The sequence below is a fragment of the Colias philodice genome, chromosome 8 (assembly GCF_061535455.1).
Source record: "Colias philodice isolate Cphi_HAF_F1 chromosome 8, ilColPhil1 Martin Lab GWU primary, whole genome shotgun sequence".
NCBI classification, from domain to species: Eukaryota; Metazoa; Arthropoda; class Insecta; order Lepidoptera; family Pieridae; genus Colias; species Colias philodice.
In genome coordinates this window covers 4,632,186-4,657,481 of record NC_143093.1, presented here as the reverse complement: position 1 = coordinate 4,657,481, position 25,296 = coordinate 4,632,186, and the positions used below count along the sequence as shown (strand labels likewise).

The window sequence follows — 25,296 nt, the reverse complement described above, 5'->3', positions numbered from 1 at the left end:
CTAACCCACCATTACCCACGCTAAAACACGAGGTTGTCGGCCTTGACTATTTATCCAGTCATATACCAGTTGTCGAGCGAAAACCGTGGAACACCGCTAGTTCATATAAACACGTAATTGATTAGCATCGCTTCGCTATGCTGATTAAAATGCTGTGATAAACTTAGAATAAACAGTTGCGTTAGCTGCATATGCAAGTATGCAACATTAAGGTAAAACTATTTTAAGAATCTTTTATTTTAGTTAACAAACAAAGGAGCTTATTCCATTTATATCAGTGTTGCTTAGAATATATTAAGGGCTCCTTAATTGACAGTCAATTAGTGCTGTCAATTAGACAATTCAATGTGATATCCCGCATGTAATACATATTAATCAAGATGAAATCGATCGTATACAGATACGACTGTAGTCTGTATCTTATAATTATTTCTTTTTGAAATATCCACTAACACCTGCTCTATAACTTATTATATTATTATAGGTTTACACATCTGAAGGTACATACATACATACATATAAAAAAAACACAATAATACTTCAAATGAATTCATTTCAATTAACTGAATTATAATGACTTTCGGTAAAACAAAACCATCAAAATGAGCATAATATAAATATATTTAAATTCAATGCTATTTATCTCAAAGCGATAACACATTTTGTATCGTTAAACATTTTTACCCATGAGTAAAAAAATATAACAAGTTTTGTTTCATAGTTTCTCTAGAGAGAACAAATAAAAAAAACTCAAGAGCTTTTATTTATTTGTTATGAATTTATTAGAGGTTTTTTTTATTATTTCTTATTTCAACAACAACTTCGCAACTGAAATAAATAAATTATTCTCGACAAAGTTTCTCAGTGTGTATTTTTGCACAATTTTATGACAATATAAATAAGTGCTTGTTAGCCAAGTAATATGACAAACATTTAAGAAATAAGAAACATAAAAATAACAAAAAGTTCAGTTGAACTTTACTTAAATCGTCCCTAATTTATTATAAAAAGAAAATATTTGTATTTGTTAAAAAAGGCTCTATGACTGAAAATGAATTGCCAACTTCAGTTGTTAAGGGATTGATGAGGGGAAAAACGGCATTTACTGGTATGGGTAAAGAAAAGAATATGGATCTCCGGTTCCCCAACTCTCCATACAAAAAATGGTAGCATTTGCATACTACTATTTCATGCCGATCTGCGATCTTCTGTGGGGGTGTGGTATCTTCACGGTGTGAGCTGGGCCAATTCAGGTCGAAGTTTTGTCTACAACTACAATGCATAGACAATCTTTGTATATTTAAAAAAAATATAGTGTAATATGGGCTTTATCTATAAAAAGATAACAATTTATAAATACCTATTAGTTAGGGAGCCAGGTGCAAATTGGGTTCATTATTTCCTCTCAAGAGATAATTCGTCAGAAGCATCAGAGTATAGTATTATAAAGCCTCGTGAACGTCAGCTGGCGCTCGGCTGGGGGGGTGAGCGGTTGTAGCCTCCCACGCACGTAGGAAAAAAAAATACATTCATTCATTTCCTCTCAGCTAAAAATTTGTCAAATTGTAGCTAACCCAATATCTCAACGAAAAAAAATAATCAGCTGGTTACAACGTGGTGTATTATACGTCAGCTGGTGTCTCGAACATGAAAAAAGAACAATTATTTTCCGTGATTTCCTCTCAAACAAAAATTTACCTGATGATAGCTTATATGTAACTGTGGATAAATATATAAGTCAGCTGGCTGTATCTTGGTGGAAAAACCGTCAGCTGATACTTTGAAAGTTATTACATAGGAGTTAGACAGAAGCATCTATTGCCAATTTATATGCATCAGCTGACTAGGTTTTCCTCAACTTATTGCTAGCTGATTTTTTAACCGACTTCAAAAAAAAGGAGGAGGTTATCATTTCGGCCGGTATGTTTTTTTTATGTATGTTCACCGATTACTCCGAGGTTTCTGAAACGATTGACGTGATTCTTTTTTTTTTGTTTGATGCGGAATGGTGTCGAATTGGTCCCATAAAAATTCGGATTCGGATTTATTCGGATAGGCCCAGTAGTTTTTATTTTATGAGCATTTTTGTCTAATCTCGATGACTTAATTGAAATGAAGCAAGTAAAGTTGATTCACTTCCTGGTAACCGATTGAGCAGAAATTTTGTATACGTATGTAAATTGGATAGCGATGAAACATTATCATGATATTATAGAGCTGATTTGATGATGGAATCGGAAGGTGGCCATAGGAACTCGGTAATATATTGACTCAACTTTAGGTATCGAGTTTGGGCTCGTTGGATTCGTGTTGAAAAATACACTAAAAAGTATTAAATAAAAATAACTACGTTAATCATTGATCTTTTTTAGACGATTAAATCCGTACATATTATGGCAAACAAACTCTTCATTTAACATTTATTAACATTTACGAGAAATTATTTCAATCTGACTTTATGTTGACGTCCTGCAAAACTTACATCGTTGGTATATAACGACTCTGATAATGAATCGGAAAGAGAGGAAAGTGACTCAAGCCAGAGCGAAAACGAATAAATCATATTGTTCTCACTATCATTTTTTATCAAGTTTATATAATAAATATTATTTATCGAGTAACTAGTTCATTTATTGCTAATTGATTATTTAATTATTTAAATATATAAAATTATTTGATTACATACTTATTCGTTTCAAAAATATTGATACTGAATGTTTATTTCAACTTAACTCTTATATTGAAGCGCAATGTCGAATAATTAAAGATACGTCATTTCCTCTCAGATGAAAATTTGTGAGCTGATTGTTAATATACTGATGCGATAAATAAAAAAAATCAGCTAGCAATAAGTTGAGGAAAACCTAGTCAGCTGATGCATATAAATTGGCAATAGATGCTTCTGTCTAACTCCTATGTAATAACTTTCAAAGTATCAGCTGACGGTTTTTCCACCAAGATACAGCCAGCTGACTTATATATTTATCCACAGTTACATATAAGCTATCATCAGGTAAATTTTTGTTTGAGAGGAAATCACGGAAAATAATTGTTCTTTTTTCATGTTCGAGACACCAGCTGACGTACAATACACCACGTTGTAACCAGCTGATTATTTTTTTTCGTTGAGATATTGGGTTAGCTACAATTTGACAAATTTTTAGCTGAGAGGAAATGACTGAATATATTTTTTTTTCCTACGTGCGTGGGAGGCTACAGCCGCTTATCCCCCCAACCGAGCTCCAGCTGACGTTCACGAGGCTTCATAATACTATACTTTGATGCATTTTACAAATTACCGCTTGAGAGGAACTTGGTCATAAAATCTGCTGCTGGCTCCCTAACCATATACAATGATAATTTCTCGATGTTTCAGTTGTCGTTATAATAACACTTTATTTCGTTTGATTTAATTGTTATACATACTATAACTACTACTTACTACTTGTACTCAAAACTTTTACTATCTCAGCAAACAAATAAAAACTGAAATATTGCAAATAGTAATTGTTTATGTTTACAGTATCATGTTTCAGTTAATTGCGTATAGGTATTGGCACAATTTGATATCTCTTGCATAACAGTGATAGATACTATTTAACAAACATGACATAAAATCAATATACTATGTAATTATGATTAATCTATACTAATATTATAAAGCTGAAGAGTTTGTTTGTTTGTTTGTTTGAACGCGCTGATCTCAGGAACTACGGGTCCGATTTAAAAATTCTTTCTGAGTTAGATGCCCATTTATCGAGGAAGGCTATAGACTATATATCATCACACAGACCAACAGGAGCGGGGCAATGCGGGTGAAACCGCGGGGCACAGCTATTTAGGTATATTTCAAAATTTCTTATTTGTATTCGATAACTTTGGTTTTAATTTGGGAAAAGGATGACAACTAATAAGGTAAGTAAATAAAATAAAACAAGAACGTGGGTTTTTTTAATTGAATAATAATAAACAATATGTATTTGGTCAAAGGAGCAGATTGTAATTTTTTATTAACTCGAAAACTGATGTAAAAAAACACACATTACAATTTTTCAATGCTGTTATTACAACTGTTACTATATCCACATTATCATCATTCTAATAATAATTTTTATTTTTGTGTGATTCCAAAAATATATTTACGTACTCGATTTAGTAAAAAAACAGCTCTATAGATAAAAAAATATAAGTCCATTTCATCCAAATCTATTAGAGATATACTATCTCATGTTTTTCAAATTCAAAGCCATTTTATCTATCGTAGACTAATCTTACATCTAATCAGAATGTTTGTATTTTGTCTGCTTTTGAACAACAGATACATAATTTATTAATATATTTTAACTATAGGTACCTAGATATAAATAAAAATAGGCACATATCTATAAAAAACAGCAAACATAATATTATATTATTAAAATAATTGTGATATTTGATTAACTACTCCTATATCATGATTTTCTGATTCTTAAATTATATGTATAATATTTATAGGTATTATACATACACATAGTTACGCAGGTTTTCATGAAAAGGTACTTCACTACATAGTATAAAACAAAGTCGCTTTCTCTGTCCCTATGTATGCTTAAATCTTTAAAACTACGCAACGGATTTTGATGCGGTTTTTTTAAATAGATAGAGTGATTCAAGAGGAAGGTTTAGTATATAATTTATTATGTTTTAGACAAAGCGGGCGAAGCCGCGGGCGGAAAGCTAGTTTATGAATATTTTAAAAAGTTTTAATTATTGCAGTTACTTATATTTTTCTCTTTTCTTTCCTTAACACCATACAATGTTCTCAACTTACCTTTTTCATGACCAAGATTATCTTAAAATCGATGTTTATCGATAACAGTCATAGAATATAGATATCCCGTTAATACACTTCAATGATGCAAGTTTAGCGTTAAGGTTATATGAGAAAGCACCAACGTATTAAGTTCCTTCCTGAATAAACAATTATTGTGATGTTTAGCTTCTAATGCGGGGAATAGCCAACATATACAATGTATGCAATTAAGCCGAACCTAAATCCAGCTTTGCGAACTCTGCCTTCATTAATTTAATAACAAGCATCTCAAATTTACCTTGCGAGCGCGAGGGTTAAATCTTATTTTTCCTACATGTGTGTCACGGTAATTACTGGTGTTTTTATTTATTATGCCTTTTATATTATCTTGAATTTACTATATTTTTTTTATACTCATAGTGCTTTTTTTTCAGATAGATTTCAGATATTACTTTTCAAACTCTACATAACAGCTTGAATTAACTAGAATTTCCAAATAGTATTTGATAAATTACCATAAAAATGTCAATCAGTGTACTAAAATAATGAAAATAATCCAAAAGCTATTAAGAGTGGAAGCTCGCACAAAAACTGCATTCAAAGTAACTTTTAAACTCATCGTTATTTTAGCGTCTCAGTAAAAATATTCAATTCTAATTTAATTCATAATTATTTATAAGATAAAATAAGCAATTAACACATCTAAATTTTTGTTTTAAAACAAATCAGAAAATCACGTTTCGTAAAAAATGTAAATGACCTTTATCTTTATAGCTTAATTTTTTTATCTAATATTCCGACTTATGAACTATGGAGACTTGATAAAATTTGAGTCAAAGTATCGACCTTGAAATAAATACAATATCTCAGTTTTATCATAAAAGAAGATACACCGGACATTAAAAATGTACCTAATTATCAAGTATGAATAGCATTTTTATAATTTGATAGAAATTAACCTCTATATTATTTTAGAGATGACAATATCGATAGTGACATTTATTAAATACATGAAAATCTAGTGTTTTATCTTCTATTACGATAAATAATATAAGTCAACGTTTAACTATAAAAAATAATGTAATTTTTTGTGTTATTTATTGTTTCCACAATAATTTATATATGCTGCAGGTCTACTGCGTTTAAAAAAAGAATATAATCAACCTTGACCAAAAACTTTGAAGGGCAAAATAGTTACAGTACATAAAATTTATAGTACTAGCCTGAACAATGTACCTACATGTGATTATGTGACCTGAATATATTTCGTAAAGTATTGTAATGAAAACACCATAATATTATTAGTTATATTTTAATATTCGATTGCATAAAGAAGCTGAAAAACTATTCATACCTACACTTAATTAGAAATATGTACATTCTGGAAAATTTTGAACATGACAGCAAATAACGAAAATAAAAGTTTTAAAGTATTAAATTATGAGACTATATTTTTCTACTACGAATTATTCAATTATCTATCTATACTATTTTATGAGTAAATTTTATCTAACATGGCTCAAAATGAAGATTTTCAGACAGAGGAAATACCTGCTTGGTAAATACACTTATGTATATACTTTACAAAATTATTTAACACGAAACAATATGTAAATATGTTTGATTTTTGTGAATATATTAAATATTTTATAAATTACCTATTCATGCGACCTTCATTCACTAACAAATGAATTTATTACTTAATCGCTAGGTATACAAAACGTGTCCCGACAACTTGTATGTTTAGGAATACTTGTTCTAGAACATTCTATAAAATTCTAACGAAAATTCGAATATGTATACATTTTCTATAATGACGATGTATGAATTAATATGTTAACTAGAATTTAATTTACTAACCGTTCCTCCGGCTTAGCCTTTGGTCTATACAGGGTTTCCCAGTAAATGCAGTAATGGTTGAGCATATTATAGTAGCATATGGGAGCACCTTGGGATTTCTTACATATAAAATTGTGAAAGAATTTTTGAAATCGGTCCAGTAGTTTCAATCATCACGTTCAATCAAACAAACAAACAAAATATTCAACTTTATACTATGACTACTAACTAACTAAGTATATACTAATAAGTAAACATTGGTGATTGAAATAATAAAAAGTTAAGAATAAAATACATGAACGATTAGGCAAGGATCAAACCCACGCCTCTAGACACAATAGTGAGGTCAACAACCACAGCACTCATCGGGTCATTAAAATGAAAACTATCAAAGTTCTGAATATATAGTTACAATTATTCTAGTAAGGAAGTTTTCTTATCTAACTTACACGTTTATTTTTAGGTAAAAGGTGATTTTTGCAAACTTAAGTTGTACTCAGTTTTTTTAATATCCGTACTTAACTTTTAAACCAATAATAGGGTAACCAAAAATTAGCCAAATATAAATTGTTAATTTATTGTTACCATAAAATCTTAAGTTACAAATAAAGTTCAGGTGATTCGTAAGCGATTACAGTCTGATCATTGAAGGAATAATACACGTACAATGTTGTAGAGACAAAATAAAAAAGTTTGATCTGGTAAAGTTTATAGCTTGAAAACTGCTGAGCTATTCAAAAAAATAACACTATAACACCGTATTGACGAAATAATTAAGTTAATAATTGATAAGCTTTACTTGCCCTATATAAACACTTATCAATCAATATCTATTAAAAACAAACACAATTTAACAATTCTCAGCTGTAATTATGTCAGTTAAACCGCTGTCAAATTGGATTATATAAACAATATTATAATGAGTCATAAATGGAAATCAGGTCAATGACAACAGTAAGAATATAACAGAAGGATATTCGTTGATTATAAGTGTTAACTCGTCTATAATTCATTAACTCATGCAACACGTAAGCTCTGTTTACATTCATCTATTAACTCGCTTGAATATTTATTTACTATGAACTTAAAATAATCAAACAATTTATATGTGATCTGAGTCAATATATGCAAAACTTGGTAATACATTTTTGTCACGTTTAATGGTTTTTAAAAAGCCATTCGTAAGTTTGTAAGTCAAACAAGTATTTAGGTTCTTATTTGCGAAAAGCTATATTTAAGGTAAAGTCTATCAACCCTTTATATATAATATTAAGTATACCTACTTACTATAGGTACGTGTTTTTTACACCTACAGTGGACAGAAAAATATCCGCCCATAGATAGAGCTAAGTAGTATAGTGTACATCAATTATATCTTCAATTTTATATTGAATGTTCACAATATAAAATTGTCTTTGATGAATTCTCCAACTGCTTACGCTTTTGTTAAACCAAACAAAGCGCTTCTAGATGAGCCTTATAATCTTCTAGAAGCACTTTTGAAGCTACATAACATAGTTTTACCATTTACCATTTATAATAATGCACCAGTACCATTAGTTTTAGTGCGGGTACAGTTAATACTTAATACACATTTATAGCATAAAATATAAGGGAAGCAGTACTTAACACAATGTTGCTTTATATTTTAGTTACGTAACATATTGTCCATTTAACTAAAACGGGAATTAACATCCCATATGATGTCCGAAGGTCGTGTCCATCGCGGCTATTTAGTAAATTAGTTCATGGGACAAAAATGCGGCTAATTACATACGCAATTTGTTATTCTAAGTGGTAATTTCACGACTTCCTCATTAATGTGCTTATGACAACATACGTTATTTTATGAATTTGAGTTTTCACCTTACATACAAATTAATTGAATTAATTTTGTGGAACTATACAGAGCTACTTTTGCTCTAAAACTTTAAAGAGTCGCTTAACATTAATTTAAGTCGTTATTAAGTCGTTATTTTAAATTTGACTCTTTCATTCATGTCTTGTATATTTTCTTACATTGTTCACTATTAATTTTTAATAAAATATAATTTCACTAAATAATACTAAAATTATAACAAAATCGAACGAGGCTACAAGTAACAGCATGAATAATTAAATACATCCTAAACCTTTCACCTGTCCTACATAAGCGCGTATTCATTGTCACGACTTTATAACTTCATTATGGATTATAATTTTACCTTTTATAACTCAAATATGACATTATTTTGTCAAAGCGTACATTCTACGTACTTTAAAAATAATTAATTTAATCTCTCTACTCTTGATAGAGTTACATTCTTTTATTTAACAAATCATAATCATGTTACCGTTCTTTTTTTCTCTTATTTATGAACTAGCTTATTATATATTATATATCTATATACAATTGGAATATTACTTAACTAATTTCTTATACTAAAATATTTTAATCCTGATACAAATTACGAAATTCTTAAAATTATCGGAAAAACACTTAAAATGTAAGCACCATAGAAAATGCGGTAATAAAAGTTGAAAACTGAGAAAAGTTAACGAGGCAAGTTCTATGCATAGGTTATAACCACTTTAAAGTAATAGTGCATTCGCAATACCCGATGCAATGCCATTAAATGGCGCCAGGGTTTCCTGTTATTTAAGGCTAGTGATATACTGGGAGCTATGCTTTTCTTGAATTATATTGAATTTTCAAATCAAATTTTGTCAAATCAAAGTGACGAATGAGAATCTATATAACAAAGTTAAAAAAAAAAACAAAAACACGTTTAAACTCATAATAATATTGATTCAATATTATAAGATTCAATCAAGATTCAAGATTCGATATCAAGGGATAATAAGTTTGAATTAAACCTGTCCGTTTAAAGTGGGTCAAAATCGAGTTTAAAGGTGACGGTTCTGAATCGAATTTAATCGTGAAATTTAATCGAGTTTGAAGCTAATAAAAGCGTATTTAAAATGAATCGCAAAATGTGTTGCTCAGCGTAAAAGTAGAGAAGGGCTCTACAAATTCGGGTATATTTGCACAATGAAAGATCTTATGGAGTTATAGGCTTAAAATTTAATATATTTCTGTTTTTTATTAAATACTTTTTTTTATTTTTTCGCTAATGTCTTGAGGTGGATGATCACCATAACCTATTAATCCTGCAAACATCTACCTAACTTATTGCGTTATTCTACTAAATGTTATTCCAAGCGCGTATTACAATACAAAACTTGGTACATTTTAATAATATTTGATATTTTTTATTGAAACCATCTACAGTATCGTCTGAAAGAATCTTTTCAACCGCAGGAACTATACTGACAGAAAAAAGAAATCGTCTTACGTCTGATAATTTACGCATTAAACTAAAAAACTTTTGAAAATTCATAAAACTGAACGCCTGCGGTGTAATAACGATTTAGAACTTAGTGCAGTATTCCGTTGAATTTGATTCTGATACGCTGATACGTAAATAACATTTTAAGTTTCAATGCACACTAATAATTACGAGACTGAAAACTTACTTGAACATTTTTAATTGTCATTGGCCACCGAAATATTTGTTTGTAGTATTTATAACGTCTTGAACAATTTCAGAATGAATATTACTAGAATTTTATATTTTTAACATTAACTGGGTAAACTAATTTTTATTTAAATACCAAACTTGCTACAAACTACATTGCTCCTGTTTTATGGCCGTATAAAATTTATAACACTTATCTCCAAGCAAACGATCCTTTACACACGATCATTATTCAAATCAAGCTATTAACAATGTCGACTTAATTCATTATACTATTTTCAAGGCTAATACAAATTGTATTCGTTACACGTTGCTAATCCGGATAGAATTAAAGATTCAATACGATATATACATTTTTAATAATATCCCTGCAGACTGTCTGAATTTATATTACCCTAGTACTTACGACCGGTTTTAATATTCAACGAATATTTTGCCTAACAATTTAAGCAATTTTATTAGCAAGGTACTTTATATATTTTATAAAATTTATTCAAATGTTTAACATTTAAATTCTAAATCTACAAAATGATATTGTAATGTAAACATTAAAAGCATAATATCTAGAATTACACACATTTAATCATTTGAACTAAAGACCATAAACTGATGGATACTGAATCCATCAGTTTATGGTCTCTCCTTATCTAGGTATAGAAGGTATAAGTTCATTAATTTTATTTAATATGTAATTAATTTTGAAAGCATATAATTTATCATTTTCAACGTCTTATACAAGTTCTAACTTTTTCCAAGTATATCATGCAACTATAAGGTTCCCTTGCGCTTCACACATCGTTTGCCTAAAGTGATCCCGGGCTGTTACCCAAGTGTGCACTGCAGTGTGAAAGGCCAGCTGCAGACTTACATTGAATTAATATTTTAAAGAAATTACTATGAGCTTGTATTCATAGAGCGATGAATTTTCAAAGTCAGCTTATCTGCAGATTATGTACAAGAACATTCTAGAACGACTGATAGTAAATATTTTTTTTATTTAATAATTAAAATAATCGATTAGAGTAAATATCTTATTTAAGCTAAACGTTACGACTGCATGTTACAGCCGCCTTTGTGACTACCCTTTAAAAATAGCTACCCTAAACTAAATTTTAATTGTTATCTCGATATCGAATGAAAAATTCACTAAGAACAGGAGGAGTAAATTTTTATTTAAAACACAACATCTATATTTTTTCTGTAAAAAGTCTGTAAAAAGCTAAAAAAACACAAAACACAGAAGCAAAATATATGCAACGTGTTCTATATATATGTATTATGAGTACATAAGTCAACAGGTCGCAACACAGGGTCGCAACCTCTCAAGGGAATATGAATCGTTGACTCTAGCGCATTCCTTTGGTGCCATGCAATTTTTAGTTCTCATTTACATTAATGAATTTTATTCAAACTTCGGAAATTCATGCATCGCGTCAGCAAGTATTGGTGATTATTATAATTAATTATATGTAGTATATTCGAGTTTTTTTAGGTTTCAGCTTTGAAAAGTATATAAATTAAAACAAACGAAAAAATAATGGGTGCTTTTTATTTATAATTATTTACAATAGTTAAATTCGTCAAATATTAAAAACAATATCACAAAATACAACTCTCTATCACACATTTTTATTCTATTTGTTTATTATAATAAATAAATATTAAGTTACTGCGTCCGATTTTAGCTTGACTTAGTCTTAGCACACATGGGTTAAACAGCTGTAAATAGGTTTTCATTGATCTAACTATACTATAATTATTGAACTAAAGATAAAAAAATATTAATATGCTTACAATAAAAGGTATGATATAGGTACACATTTTCTATTCGATTTTTCATTTAAAACGATATGTTCATATCAACTAATAAAAAAATACTGGGGTAACTTATTTCACAGCGTAAGTACTAAATACAGGTAAGAATGGTAAAATATAAGTTACTATAATTTAAGTGTCTCTTAGAATATAAAATTCAAGCTACTTATCACATGGCACTAGTAAAATTCCTTTTAAATTACCGTACAATACTTTACAGGCTTTCTTACTGAAGTCTCAAACACGATTATTGTTCATTCAGAACATTGATTTCAAAGCAGAATAACTGATTAGAAAATGTAAAGTGAAATCTCTCATAAAAAAACTCAAACATTAATTGTGTGAGTGTGAAAATGCACTTCCTTTTAATCAAAAACGCTTTTTATAATTAAAAAGTAAAAGCACAGTCGTTATATTGTTCGCAGACAGCAAATTCATGTGATTATCTCTAGAAAAAACTGCACAATGTAAATTTAAATTTGTGTTCCAAACCAGTGCTTAGTTATTCCAAAGCCTGTATCAAGAACAGCATCAAATCATCGTCACCATAAAAACTATAGCTTCATAGCTGTTTAATCTACAAGACATTTTATTGAAACGTACTTATAATTACAATATTGTACAATTAGTCTATAAAGTAGTGCCTTCTGCTTCCTTCTTTTTACTTTTTTCCTTGTCATCGTCAGACATTTTCAGTGGGCCGTGTTTCCAGTCTGAGGGGTAGCCATGTTGTCTGACGTCATCCCACCACTGTTGCTTGCCGTCTGCCCAGAATAAATAAATTATGTTGGTACCGACGAGGACTGCGAAGCAAATCCAGAAGGCTATACGCCATTGGGCTAATGTTGACTGAAAAAAAAAGTAAAAAGTGAACACATTATTTAAGAAATAAGTAGGTTTCACAGTTTCCTGGTATATTCTGTTTAGTTCATCTGACGGTTAAAATGACAAAATAATATTGTATGAAAATTTACTGAAAAGGACTAATATGCTGAGAAATTGTCAGCAAGATGTGAAAGCGGCACATAAATAAACTGTGTAAATAAAAGATTTTGTTTCATTTACTTATTTAGATACGTATAAAATATAACTCTATTTCTTGTGAGATACCAAGGTAACTGCAAATCAGTTCCATTGGTACAATTTTAAATTCATAAATACTATCACATTTGCATTAGTTTGTCAACAAAACTAATGAACTAATATTTCGACCATTTCATAGAACCTACCACAAGTTAGAAAACACCATAGCATGAAAATAAAGTTATAAAATTAATTTTACTGAAAACAGATATTGTTTCGAGGCAGTTTCGATGTGGTTTGCGGTAACGTGTGTGAATGAATTATTATGACATGTTTAAATACGCGGTTGCGTTTAGAAGTTGAAATGTTTTATTTATTTTAATAACGGTTACCAAAAATTACTTACCTATATAATAAATTATTCGATTTTGTAAAATGACAATGAAAAATTATGTCGATATTAAATTTGGTATTGTTATCTACTCACATTGTTATAAGAATAATGTTACTAACAAGTGGACAAATGATGTTTCAATCAATAAATGAATTATTAGATATAATGTATCAAATCAGAGCAGGTAATAATACTTTACGTTTTTGGGTATGATTAACGTTCTCATAATTATGTTAATCGATTCAGATAATATGTAAAAACATACATTAATTTCGTATTGAATCCCGTTTATACGCTATAAAAGGTTTTACAATTCACGAATATTTTACGCTCAAAAAATCCAGGTTAGGCTCAAATGATGCATATGCTATAAATGGGTTTAGATACCAATGGGCTATAAATCCTAAGCGAGACGGAAAAAACGAAACATTTGTTGGGCAGAAAGGGAATAATGGCGGCATTTGTAACCATTACACAGCCCGTTTGTGTGCATTAGAGTTGTTTCTTAGAACATTACATTTGGATTAAATTATACAAATATTCGCTTATGTAGGTATACCTACCTGTAATGTTAGTATTTTTATGTCTTTTTACTTGAAAATTTTTGCTATCATAAGCATTCTGTTTTTCATGTTTATTGTGATTTGAATTGAATAGGAGATAACATATTAAATGAATTAATTCTATTTTGCGTCCATAATAGTTTGGTGATTATCAGAAATAATAATATAATGATCGTAATGATTTAAAGAAAGATATTTGGATAAGTTTCTATAAACAAATAATAAAATGTTCAAGCATTGGATGCAGGTATAGCCAAATACCTTCCTGAAAATACCATATAACGAAACTGTTATGGACCAGGGAATTAGCAAAGATGAGGTAGATTCAACTATAAAGGCTACTTTAGATTCAGTTTCTACCTCAAACTGATCAAATAGATAACATTTTAATGTAATTAGCAGGATTTAGCCGCAATACCATTTCACAAGGTAGGTATTGATGCCACAAGGGTAATCTCAAAGGCAAAACTTTACCAAAATCTTGCCAGTTGATCTCAAAGCTGACATGGAGTTCGGAAGATCTATTATTTTGTGAATTTCTCAATTGTTACGGGCTAAGTTCTAAAGGAGTTCAAGATAACTTGTATAATTTTGAAGAGTTAACGTATCGTTAAAATGTTGACCTTTAAGGAGACGATAAATTCAATTTATTTTATCTTCCGATAAAATTTCCGGTAACGTTTATTTCTTTTATAACTTATGAGTTTGTTCATGCAATTTAGAAAGATGACTTATAAAAATACTGTGATGTTTCAGTATTCAGTATTGTGCTCTATCTTAACAATTACATGTATATAAAACTATACGTACATCAGGTGTTAAAAGTCCAATCAGATACGGTGTTATTATTCCAGAGAGAGTTGATGTACCATTTATCATGGCTGTCAACGAGCCAGCGTAGTTTGGTGCTAAATCTAACGCGTTCACCTGAAATAAAAATAAATTTCCAATAATATTATAATATGCTAAGGTCAGCGGTAAAAACGTTAGGTCGTTATAATAATAATTTTGCGGATCAAGGGATCGACATTATTATTGTAATATTTGAAACGTTGTGGATATTTTAGCTATTATAATATATTATACTAGCTGTTGCCCGCGACTTCGTCCGCGATTCGGTCGTTTTTCGTCATTCGTCGCGTCGTTTAAAAAAAATACGTGACACTTTATTTTTGAATGTTCTTAATTGTCTCTTATAAAATTTAACTACATTAAAATTGAATACTCTGATAAGAAAATCTTAAAATCATCGAAAATCATAGACATCGAATATCTGAGGAAAACATGAATGAATGTGATTTAAATTCTACATTTCTTAGTAGTTAAAATAATAATCTAAATTAAATGTAGATTAACAGTTTGAGCGCGCCATTATAGAATATGTACCTAAGTAATAAATTACGTTAGTTTAGATAGTAACTTTACTAAAAACACGATGACTTTCTTTCGCGCTCGGTACCACAAACTAAACATGTTTGTGGTACGTGGCCCGCGTCACTTTACCCCCCACGAGTTCCCCTCCGTTGCTATGCGAAAATACATTCGTCGCCCTACTGTAGGAAAAATTGTAATACTGTGGCCTGGGCGTTATAACACGCTCAGGGAATTCCTGAGTGCTGATAGACTTCCGTCTATCGGCATTTATACCAATTTTATATTAATATCACCATCTTGAGGAAAAGCTTCTAATGTCGATTTAAAACGCATATATACGGATTAACCTGATGAATTAACATGTTCTAAAATTGTGAAATGAGTTCAGTTTTAAATTCGAGAAATAGTGATTTCTTGTATTCGATTATTCGTCGTAGTCGAATACAAAATATATTTAAAGAAACTTAGGTTGGCCTTCAGGCAAAAGGGATCCTATCAAATGATAAACTTGACCTTGTATCTTAAAAGTAAGAATGAAAGGAGCATCTGATAATTGTTGAGCACCAAAGGATCATTTAAAACGCAATACTATAAGAGCTAATATTGTCTAAGAACTGTTTAGATTGCACATGTTCCTCTAAAACTTAAAAGTAGTGATTTCAAAGGTTCCGGCGTATCTTCAAACGAAAGCCGACTCCTTACTCCACTTTAAAGCATTACAAAAAGAACATACTACGTTAATATCGCCTATACAGAAGATGATCTGTAATCAATTGTGAGGTTATAAGCAAACCCACTTTTATATTATTTTGTCGGACCACACCACCGAATTTGTAGATTGATCTTCTATGTTTACCTCTAAGTCATTAAGACTGTGTCGAAATCTGTCTGCAGTAAGACGGGCCTCTCGCTATTCGTCCGTTTAAAGAGACCAATAGTTTCAATTCTTAATCTTTCATTAAACAAACTTATTAATCGTTCTTGTCTCAAATAATGGTAATATTCGCGTCCCTACTCTAGTCATTGCTTATGCTCATGTTCATCTTCGAGAGATCGAATAATATTATGGTGCACCCTATTATTTGTCAAACGGTCTTCTTATTGAGTAAAAGTTTCAGAATTCTCGAGATAAAATATGACGATCGTGATCAGCTGTGAGACGTAATTCCCTCTCAGTGAGGGTTTCGGTCTCACGGGATAGTACAATATGCCATTTGCGATCAGCTGTGAGACGTTATATATACCCTCTCAGTGAAGGTTTCGGTCTCACAGGATAGTATATGCCGTTCGCGGTCAGCTGTGAGCCGCAATTCTCGTTGTGAAGCGGTTTCAGGTTCGGCATAACACATGTTGTTTTCGGTCAATAGTAAGCCTCTTATCTCTAACGATCCTTGAGAACTCTTATTTCTCATTTTCTTAACTTTGCTCGAATTTCGATATATAAAGATTTTTTAGGTGGCACTGATGCGGGTGAATAAAAATTAAGTTAAAACGGACTAAGAGTGTTATAATCTCAATCATCATCATCAATACATATAATAAAATTGTGGAAAAGTGATGTCTGTACAATTAAAATATGTAGAAAAAAATTAGCAGGTGTTATTATTATCGAGAAATCGAGAGAAACCATTTTTTCCTCTTAAAAGCTCCCCCCCTCGCACTTCCCGAACTCCGATTGACCGTAATTTATTTTTCCTTACATTTTTATCATATCCTTTTCTAATGGGTTTCATCCTACTGCGATTTTTTTTGTTTCAAAAATTATCTACCCTGGTGTATAGGTAAATTTTCCACATAAAATGTCATTTAAATTATGTCGTATTATATTTTTAACCCCCGACGCAAAAAGACTGGTGTTATGTGTTTGACCGCTATGTATTTCTGTGTGTGTGTGTGTCTGTCTATGGCACCGTAGCTGGCTAACAGGTAAACCGAATTAGATGCGGTTTTTTTTGTTAGGCAGAATATTTTCCGACGCTGGTTCTTAGATAAAGTGTATCAAAATTGGTTCATCCACTTATTATACCTACATAGGGGTAAAAGTGGGAATGAAAAAAATGAAAGTTATAATTTATTTTTAAAGATCGTCGGGAAGTTTATGAAATTATTTATTCCTTTTTCTATACACTTTTCTTCGTCTCAACGGTTAAGTTACGTGCTCTCTCTCTCTTCAGCCTTTAGTTACGTGCGTGAGACAGGAAAGATCTAATTTGGATTTGTTTCTGGATTTGATAAAAACTGAGTATCGATTAAGCTGATCAGTGGCTACACCATAGATTATTAAAAACATCCGTTTAAGAAAGGAAGGAAATAGAATTTGCTCCTCTCCCCCCCTGGTTCCTAAAAAATAATATGACATAATTTAAAAGAAATTTTACGTAGAATTAGTTAGGCATTTCTTTTTTGATTTTCGATATTATATACTAATCATAATTTTTAATTACAATAATATGTAGTAACTATTTGGTATAGGTTAGGCATTTCATTTCTTGATTTTCTTTAATAATTTGGTACGTAAGTTTTTTAGCTCAGTTTAGTAAGAAATTTTAATAACAATTCTTTTAATTATTTATGGTAGTACAACAGTACAGTATGGTTGTACGTATTTACTCAATAATTGTATGTTAAGTAGTAATTCAGCATGGGCGTAGCCACGGTGGGGCTGGGTGGGGCGCTTACCCTGGCTTTGATCTGGTAGGTACTAATTGTGAAGGGGAGTGGGCGTGGGCGTGGGATTAGGACTGAACGTGGCATATGGCGTGGGAGTGCGAGTGGGCGCGGGAGTGGGAGCATGAAAATAAAAATGATTTTTTATTGTTGCCCCACCCTGAGCCCATGGTCATAGGTCCCATAGTCACTATTCCACGCGAACGAAGTCGCGGGGACAGCTAGTAGACAAATATAATCAGAAAGCTTTGAACTCCTAAGCTCAACAATAAAAGATAGACATTTATGATGTCGGGAGATATTTTTTATATAATATGGAGAACATTTCTTTCATACTTGATTTCTGTGTAGCTTTAACCATTAAGATACACGCATTAAGAACGCACACGCGACGAAAGCTTAAAAATGGAGTTGCTGCTTTGCTCACGAATATGAAAAATAATTGTACCAGGTTTCGTTTAAATCCGTCGAGTAGTTTTTGTTTCTATAACGGTTATACAGACAGACAGACGGACAAACATTTTTGACGTCGATGTCGATCTCTAATCACCTCGTGATAGTTATTTAGGAAATATATTTCATGTGCAGAATTGACCTCTACAGATTTAATATAAGTAGGTATACATACCTATATTTAGATTCCAATTTCCATGTAACGTTAAATTCGACTATACAATAACTAACAGACAACGCAGGTTACTCTCGTTTCCGTAAGTTGAGGCGGCTACATATTCGGTCCTAATAACATGACTTTTTGTGAACGAAACGACAGCGCGGTTTAATTCGATGGCAACACCATCAGAAAAAAGGAAATATTTTTAACTTTGAAAAAATATTATGATTTACACTATTAATACTATTTTAACATTAACACAAAATATAAGACTGTGAGTGTGTAAAAATAAATCCAGCTAGTTTCACATCACACTTATGTTTATAATTAGGTATACGACATGAAAATATATTAATTACCAAGCAATAATCATACAGATAAATACTGAACAAAAGTATTAACAGTCAAAGTATATTTTTACTAACAACATGTAAATGATGAAGGAATAATAATTATCAACGAACTATCCTTTTTGTATTAGAGTCCCGCCTGGTGATCGAATTATTAAAACACGAAGATTTTTAAAAATGTAACCAATGAACACAATCAATATTAGATTAACTGTAATGGTGTCTAGTTTGACTTAAAATAATATACATCTACCCTCACTTTTAAAAATGTAGTATATTCACACGAATTATATAAGCGCACCTTATAGGGAAGGGATGATTTATTATGGGTTAAAGAGTTAAATAAATAAATAACATAATTATATTTAAATTATTAATTTTTAACATTGTGTTCAGTAGTGATAACATGTAAATTGATTTGATATTTTACGAAATCTCATAGATGGCGCTGAATCAAATTTGTCTTTATAGTACTAAGATTCATTAAACAGTTTCTCTGCCCAAATTACGTAAATGACGTAGTTTTTATAGTGTAAAGCTAGATAATAGCATGGCTTACTCAAAAACAACATTTAAACATGAGTCTTTAGATTGTACGCTGTCGTAGTACACGGAATACGTAAGAAAAGTAAAGGTTCACAGCTCCTCCCCCGGAGGTGATAGCATGATAATATGTTTAAAAAAACCTCACACGACCTGTTACTAATATTCATGCAAAATTTGAAGTCAATCTATGCAGTACTTTTCGAGATTAGCTCGGACAAACATACAGACAAACAGACAAACAGACAAACAGACAAACAGACAAACAGACAAAAATTCTAAAAACTATATTTTTGGCTTCTATATCGATTATAGATCATGGATTATGTATTCTTTTAAAAAAATATTCAATGTACAGTTTTGACTTTCCTACGATTTTATTATATGTATAGATAACGCTAAAGCTTAAATATGTAGTGTTTATGGAATGGATTTAACTATTATTACATTTTTACATATCTATGATATTGTTCTCTAGAGAATTATATTAATTAGTATTTGTCCACATTAAAAAAAAAATCGCCGTGATTACCAAAATAAATTAAGAAAGTATTGTGGTGTTGGTATTTTCTGTTGTAATGTTTTGCGCAGTTAGAACTGAATAATATCGATAAAAATGTATAAAATAAAAGTATAATATTATGTTATATTTTGTTTTGCTTTATGAGGCTTGTCATAATATTGCGTACCACGAAACTAATATTATACAAATAATAAAACTCCAATATTACCTTCATCCCACTATAGTATCCCCCCATTAGGGCCATAGAGGCTATAAAGTAGGCGACAGCTGCGAACCTGTCACAGCCAGAGTAGGATGCGAGGATTATACAGATCGCTGGGCCAGTTGCAGCTGGAAATATGTATTTGTTTTAAACTTAGATATATACATGTGTGGTTGATAGTGGCCCTCTTCCCAATTGGCAGTGTTGGCCCAACAAATGATCTTCGATGTTTGCCGCTTTTAAGGCGATTTTGAATAAACATCTACAATGACAACAGATCATAGACATTTAGGCCCTCTACATACCGTGATTGCCTCTGATCGCCCAACGCTGGTATAATATTATAATCACAATATAATAACTTACATTGTTATCATTCTTAAATGCAATAGAAGAATAAATGTGTCTTTCTTTCTTTCTTTCCATAGCGGCTTATTTACCATTGTATTAATTGTAATTAAATTAATTTAACTAAATAATGAAATTAACTGCATTCATTAAAAAGGCAAACGATCAATTTTACATACCAATAGACGTATAAATGATTCGTCCTGCCTTAATTGAATGCCAGCCTCTCTTAACACAGACATCACAAATCCAGCCAAAGATAAAAGATGATACCCACATCGCAAGATATGGTATGGCTGTTAAGGTACCCGTGGTAGCTATGTTGAATTTAAGTACATCTGTCATGTATTTGGGCAAATCAGTTACCATTGTATAGTAACCCCAGTCGTGGCCAACCTGAAATGTTTTACGCTTCATTTGAAAAAAATTCTTATAACATACTTCCTTGTTATTCTTAGTAAAGGTGTATTTTAAGCCTCATTTTGTATTTTGATTTTTTACGTGTGGTAAAAATAACAAAGGGAGTTTGAGTTTGTATTTTAATCTGATGAAAAACATTTCCTCGGCAAAATATTTTGGTACCTTTAGGTACGAAATCTAAAAAAAGCTTGAACCATTAAATTATCCTTATTTTGATAAAAAAGGTCTTGTTTATCTCAATCCTAAGCCGAAAATAAGCACCACCATTAAATTTAACGAGCGTTTTGAGAAGGATTATTTCCTTCTGTTATCCCATTCATTATCACCATTTAATCATTAGATTCATTTAATTAGAACAACAACCCATTATTTATAATTAATAGAGCAATTAAAAATTTGAAAAAAGGAAAGTATTATTTCGAGGATGACCTAGTTATTTTTCATCTATAAAATAAAACAGTAGATTAGAACTGACTCGCCATTGTGCGTACAATTTATTACATTCAATGTATTTATACGCTTCCTAATTTTGTTTACATCAAGTGATTGAGCAGCAGAAAACAAAACAATAAAAAATGTCGCACCCGTCTATATTGTAGATAGTATCTATACTTCAGAATTTGTAGATATAGAGGGAACTTTCTCTCATGAATGGTAACCATATTATATAGCAGTACTAGCTTTCCGCCCGCGGCTTCGCACTCGTTTTCAAAGAAAAACCTGTTCCCGTAGGATTTACGGGATAAAACCTATCCTATGTCCTTTCTCGGGTATCAAAATATCTCTATAACAAATTTCATGCAAATTGGTTCAGTAGTTAAGGCGTGATTGAGTAACAGACAGACAGACAGAGTTACTTTCGCATTTATAATATTAGTATGGATTACTATCAGCTTACAGAGAAGTTATATTTCATGATATTGTACTCACAGCCGCAAATAATAGAGCCCAAGCCGGTACCGATCTCAAAATGGCTTTCCATGGTATTGGATCTCTTGCGCTTTTGTTGTCTGAACTCGTTATAGTTTCGTTCAAATACTTGAGTTCCTCATCTGATATGAATGGGTGGGTATTAGGCGTGCTGTAGCATAAAACACTCTGTAACAAGATGTATTATAATTGCTTTTGATTCTATAAAAGAGTCCTTTTTTCAATTTGATCAAGAAAATTATAGATTGAAAAATTCATTGTTGCAATTGTATCAGTTATTAATTTGCTCAACTACTATTCTTTCTAGATATACTCAGACTAGAGCCTGATACTTAAAATAGAATTAAAATTGTCAGAGCTATTTCTATTCTTCAAAAATGTATATTTTCATATCTTTAATGTTATCAGGATACATTTTACTTATAACTCCCAGTCAACCTAAAACATTTACCAACTGTAAATAAAAATACATAGTGATCATTGAGTCTGATAAATTTAAATCGAACGATGAATTTTTCAATCTATAATTTTTTTGATCCATGAATAACGGAAAGCTCATAAAAAAGTTACTCGGCTATATTTACCCAGAATATAAACCACAGTATGCCAAAGCAGCCGAAGAAGTAGAACACATTGGCCCAATGTCCGTCCCCTGCCATGAGGATGCCAGACATGAAGGACCCAAAGATGTTACCGATTTGAGCACCACCGAATACCAATGCTCCTTGTCGAGATCTCTCGTGTGGTGGGACCCATCGTGCCAGTACCACCATCAAAGCTGGCATAGTGGGACCCTGGAATTTTTAACAAAATATGTTGAGTATTATCCATATTAAAATTTCTGTATTAAGGGGAATGTACGTCAGTTTTCATTTATCGTATCTCCTATCCTGCTTTAGTGGTTAATCTTCACGGAGAGAAATCAAGTACACAGAAAATGAAGGAAAATAAAGTTAGGTAGGTACATCCTGTCTTCTTGTATTCTTAGTCGAATTATAATATTATTATGTGAAAAATGTAGAGTCCGAAGCGCAAGTTCGAATTTCATATAAAATATTGTTTTTCGCTCTTTCATTCTAAATAGGGTTTTAAATTAATATTAGAAAGAAATATTTCAATGGAGTATCTTATTCAGAAGCTTAAAATTAAGACAGCTACTAGACCTAGAGATCTATATAAAATATAAAGCGGAACATCATACGTATCACGTATTATGCCTTTGCAGCTATTAAAAGCTGTAGATATTATTAATATAATATTTATCTATAAATAAAGGAAGAATGAAATAAATTTCCATTAAATATCGTCATTATAATATTATGCTTGTTACGAAGCGGTTACACGCGGTATAGTCATACAGAGATTATTGATATCAGCATAAAAGAGATGAGATACTTGAACACGATAAGATACTGGATTCAGAATAATAATAATATGTATTCTGCATTTTTTATGAATCTCTGTAGATTGAATCTTAATTTATACACAAAATCTCTTCAATAAAATTACGGTTTCAATACCTAATATATATAATCAGGTAAACAGACACAATATGAGTACAGTAGCACCTCGTTAAGTCGAACCTCGATAAGTCAAAAACCTCCAAATCTCGAAAAAATGTCTTGTTCCCTTCCCTTCAAACCCGAAAACCTCCGTAACTTGAAATCTTGGCCCTCTGTTAGTCGAAATAATCACCGAGTCCCTCCAAGCCATTTTGGTACATATTTTCACTCTATAACTCGAAAAATTAAATTTGACCTCTGTATCTCGAACATGGCAACATTTTATTTTACAATCTTTGTAACTTGATCATGAAAACCGATACTAATGATTAAGATATAGAAGACGTGAATAGTACATGCGCTCCATGCGTTTCCATCAAAGAGGCAAGAACCGCATTGAATACCTTACGATATTTTATAGAGCAAACCAGTATCTCTGAAGAAGAAGAATTTTCTGTTCTTTATAGATTAGATAATGCTAGAGAACAACCAAATTATCGAAAGCAAAAGAAATACTGACTTTTTTTAATGCCATATTTTAAAGTGAAACTTTTATTACATCGTCTCAAACTTTTTGGTCTGTGTAGCGCATGTCGCGTGACGGTCGGCTGCCGAGTAGGTATAAAGCAGTGTTCGGAACCGTACGATAATTATCGTACAAATACGGTAATTTTGTGCCTAAGTTTCACTTTTACCGTGGTTTCATAAAACCAGTCAACATTTTTTATTTTAAAATGATTTGAAATAATGTAGATTTATAATAAATAAAAACATGTTTGTCACCTCTACAAGTTGAATTTTAATGTACTTTACCTCTCTAACTCAAAATTTATAAGAATAAACCTCAAACTCTTTATGTCGAATCAAAATCCGCCTAAGTCGAAATCCTCCATAAGTTGAAAACTCTATAACTCGAATTTTTTGGCGTCTCCCTTGATATTCGACTTATAGAGGTGCTACTGTATATAATCATACAAGTAAAAAATGCAGCGCATAATCGGGACTGTATTAACTCAAAACTTTATTATTAGTTGAAATATATAAATATAAACTCAAATAAATTGTTTTATTAATAAGTAGTAGTAGAGTAGTGTAAATTTGGTAGAATAGTATAAGTAATATAAATTGAATAATTAATAGTAGGGATAAAAAGTAGTGTAAATTTCTCATTCATTTGTGAAAAGCCTTTACCTGTATCCTCAACTTATTTAATCTCAATATAACCAATAACATTATGATACTAAATGTAAGTTACAATTAAAAATTCAACTAACCTCTCCCATCCCTTGCAAGACACGAAGTATGAACAGCCACGTGGCCCCTCCGGCATTCACCACGATCGGTGTCAATAAAGTAAACAAGGCTGTACTCAACAAGCCGATACCCAGTGTCCATTTGCCTCCATACTTCTCTGCCAGATATCCACCAGGGACATGAGTTAGTGCGTACCCGTAGTAGAACCCACTTAGGATTAGACCTTGCGTCGATTCGGACCAATCGAAGTAGGCATGCTGAAAATTGTAAATTGATTATTTAGCTAATTCAAATATGCAATAGGCGTTTTTCATATATATTTATATGTTTTATTTGGATGTATAAATTAGTAGGCTATATAAAAATGGGAAAACAAACAATAGTTGGAGCTCAATTTATCCATTAAAAGTTTGACCCAACTTTCACGTCAACACGGAACATAGCAATAATACAATCAATAACTTCATGTGTTTCCCTTGTTTTTCCCCTGCTATCTAAAGTTTATCTACACTCTGATATAATAATATAAATATTAATAATTTTTATATATCTTATATATAAAAATGAATCGCAAAATGTGTTGGTAAGCGCATAACTCGAGAACGGCTGAACCGATTTCGATCATT

At 31.1% G+C, this 25,296-nt stretch overlaps 1 protein-coding gene across 1 annotated transcript in view; it reads right to left on the bottom strand.

Annotated features, from left to right (window-relative positions):
• Positions 1 to 11,682: 11,682 nt before the first annotated feature.
• LOC149486472 (dietary and metabolic glutamate transporter-like) overlaps positions 11,683 to 25,296 on the bottom strand; it is a 35,801-nt gene continuing 22,187 nt past the window's right edge. The window contains exons 4-10 of the mRNA XM_089698124.1: positions 24,691 to 24,927; positions 22,499 to 22,708; positions 21,915 to 22,082; positions 20,744 to 20,960; positions 20,223 to 20,344; positions 14,755 to 14,871; positions 11,683 to 12,813 (exon numbers count right to left, since the gene is read on the bottom strand). Coding sequence (XP_089554250.1) covers positions 12,595 to 12,813; positions 14,755 to 14,871; positions 20,223 to 20,344; positions 20,744 to 20,960; positions 21,915 to 22,082; positions 22,499 to 22,708; positions 24,691 to 24,927 — 1,290 coding nt within the window. The 3' untranslated portion in view covers positions 11,683 to 12,594. The remainder of the gene's footprint in view (positions 12,814 to 14,754; positions 14,872 to 20,222; positions 20,345 to 20,743; positions 20,961 to 21,914; positions 22,083 to 22,498; positions 22,709 to 24,690; positions 24,928 to 25,296) is intronic.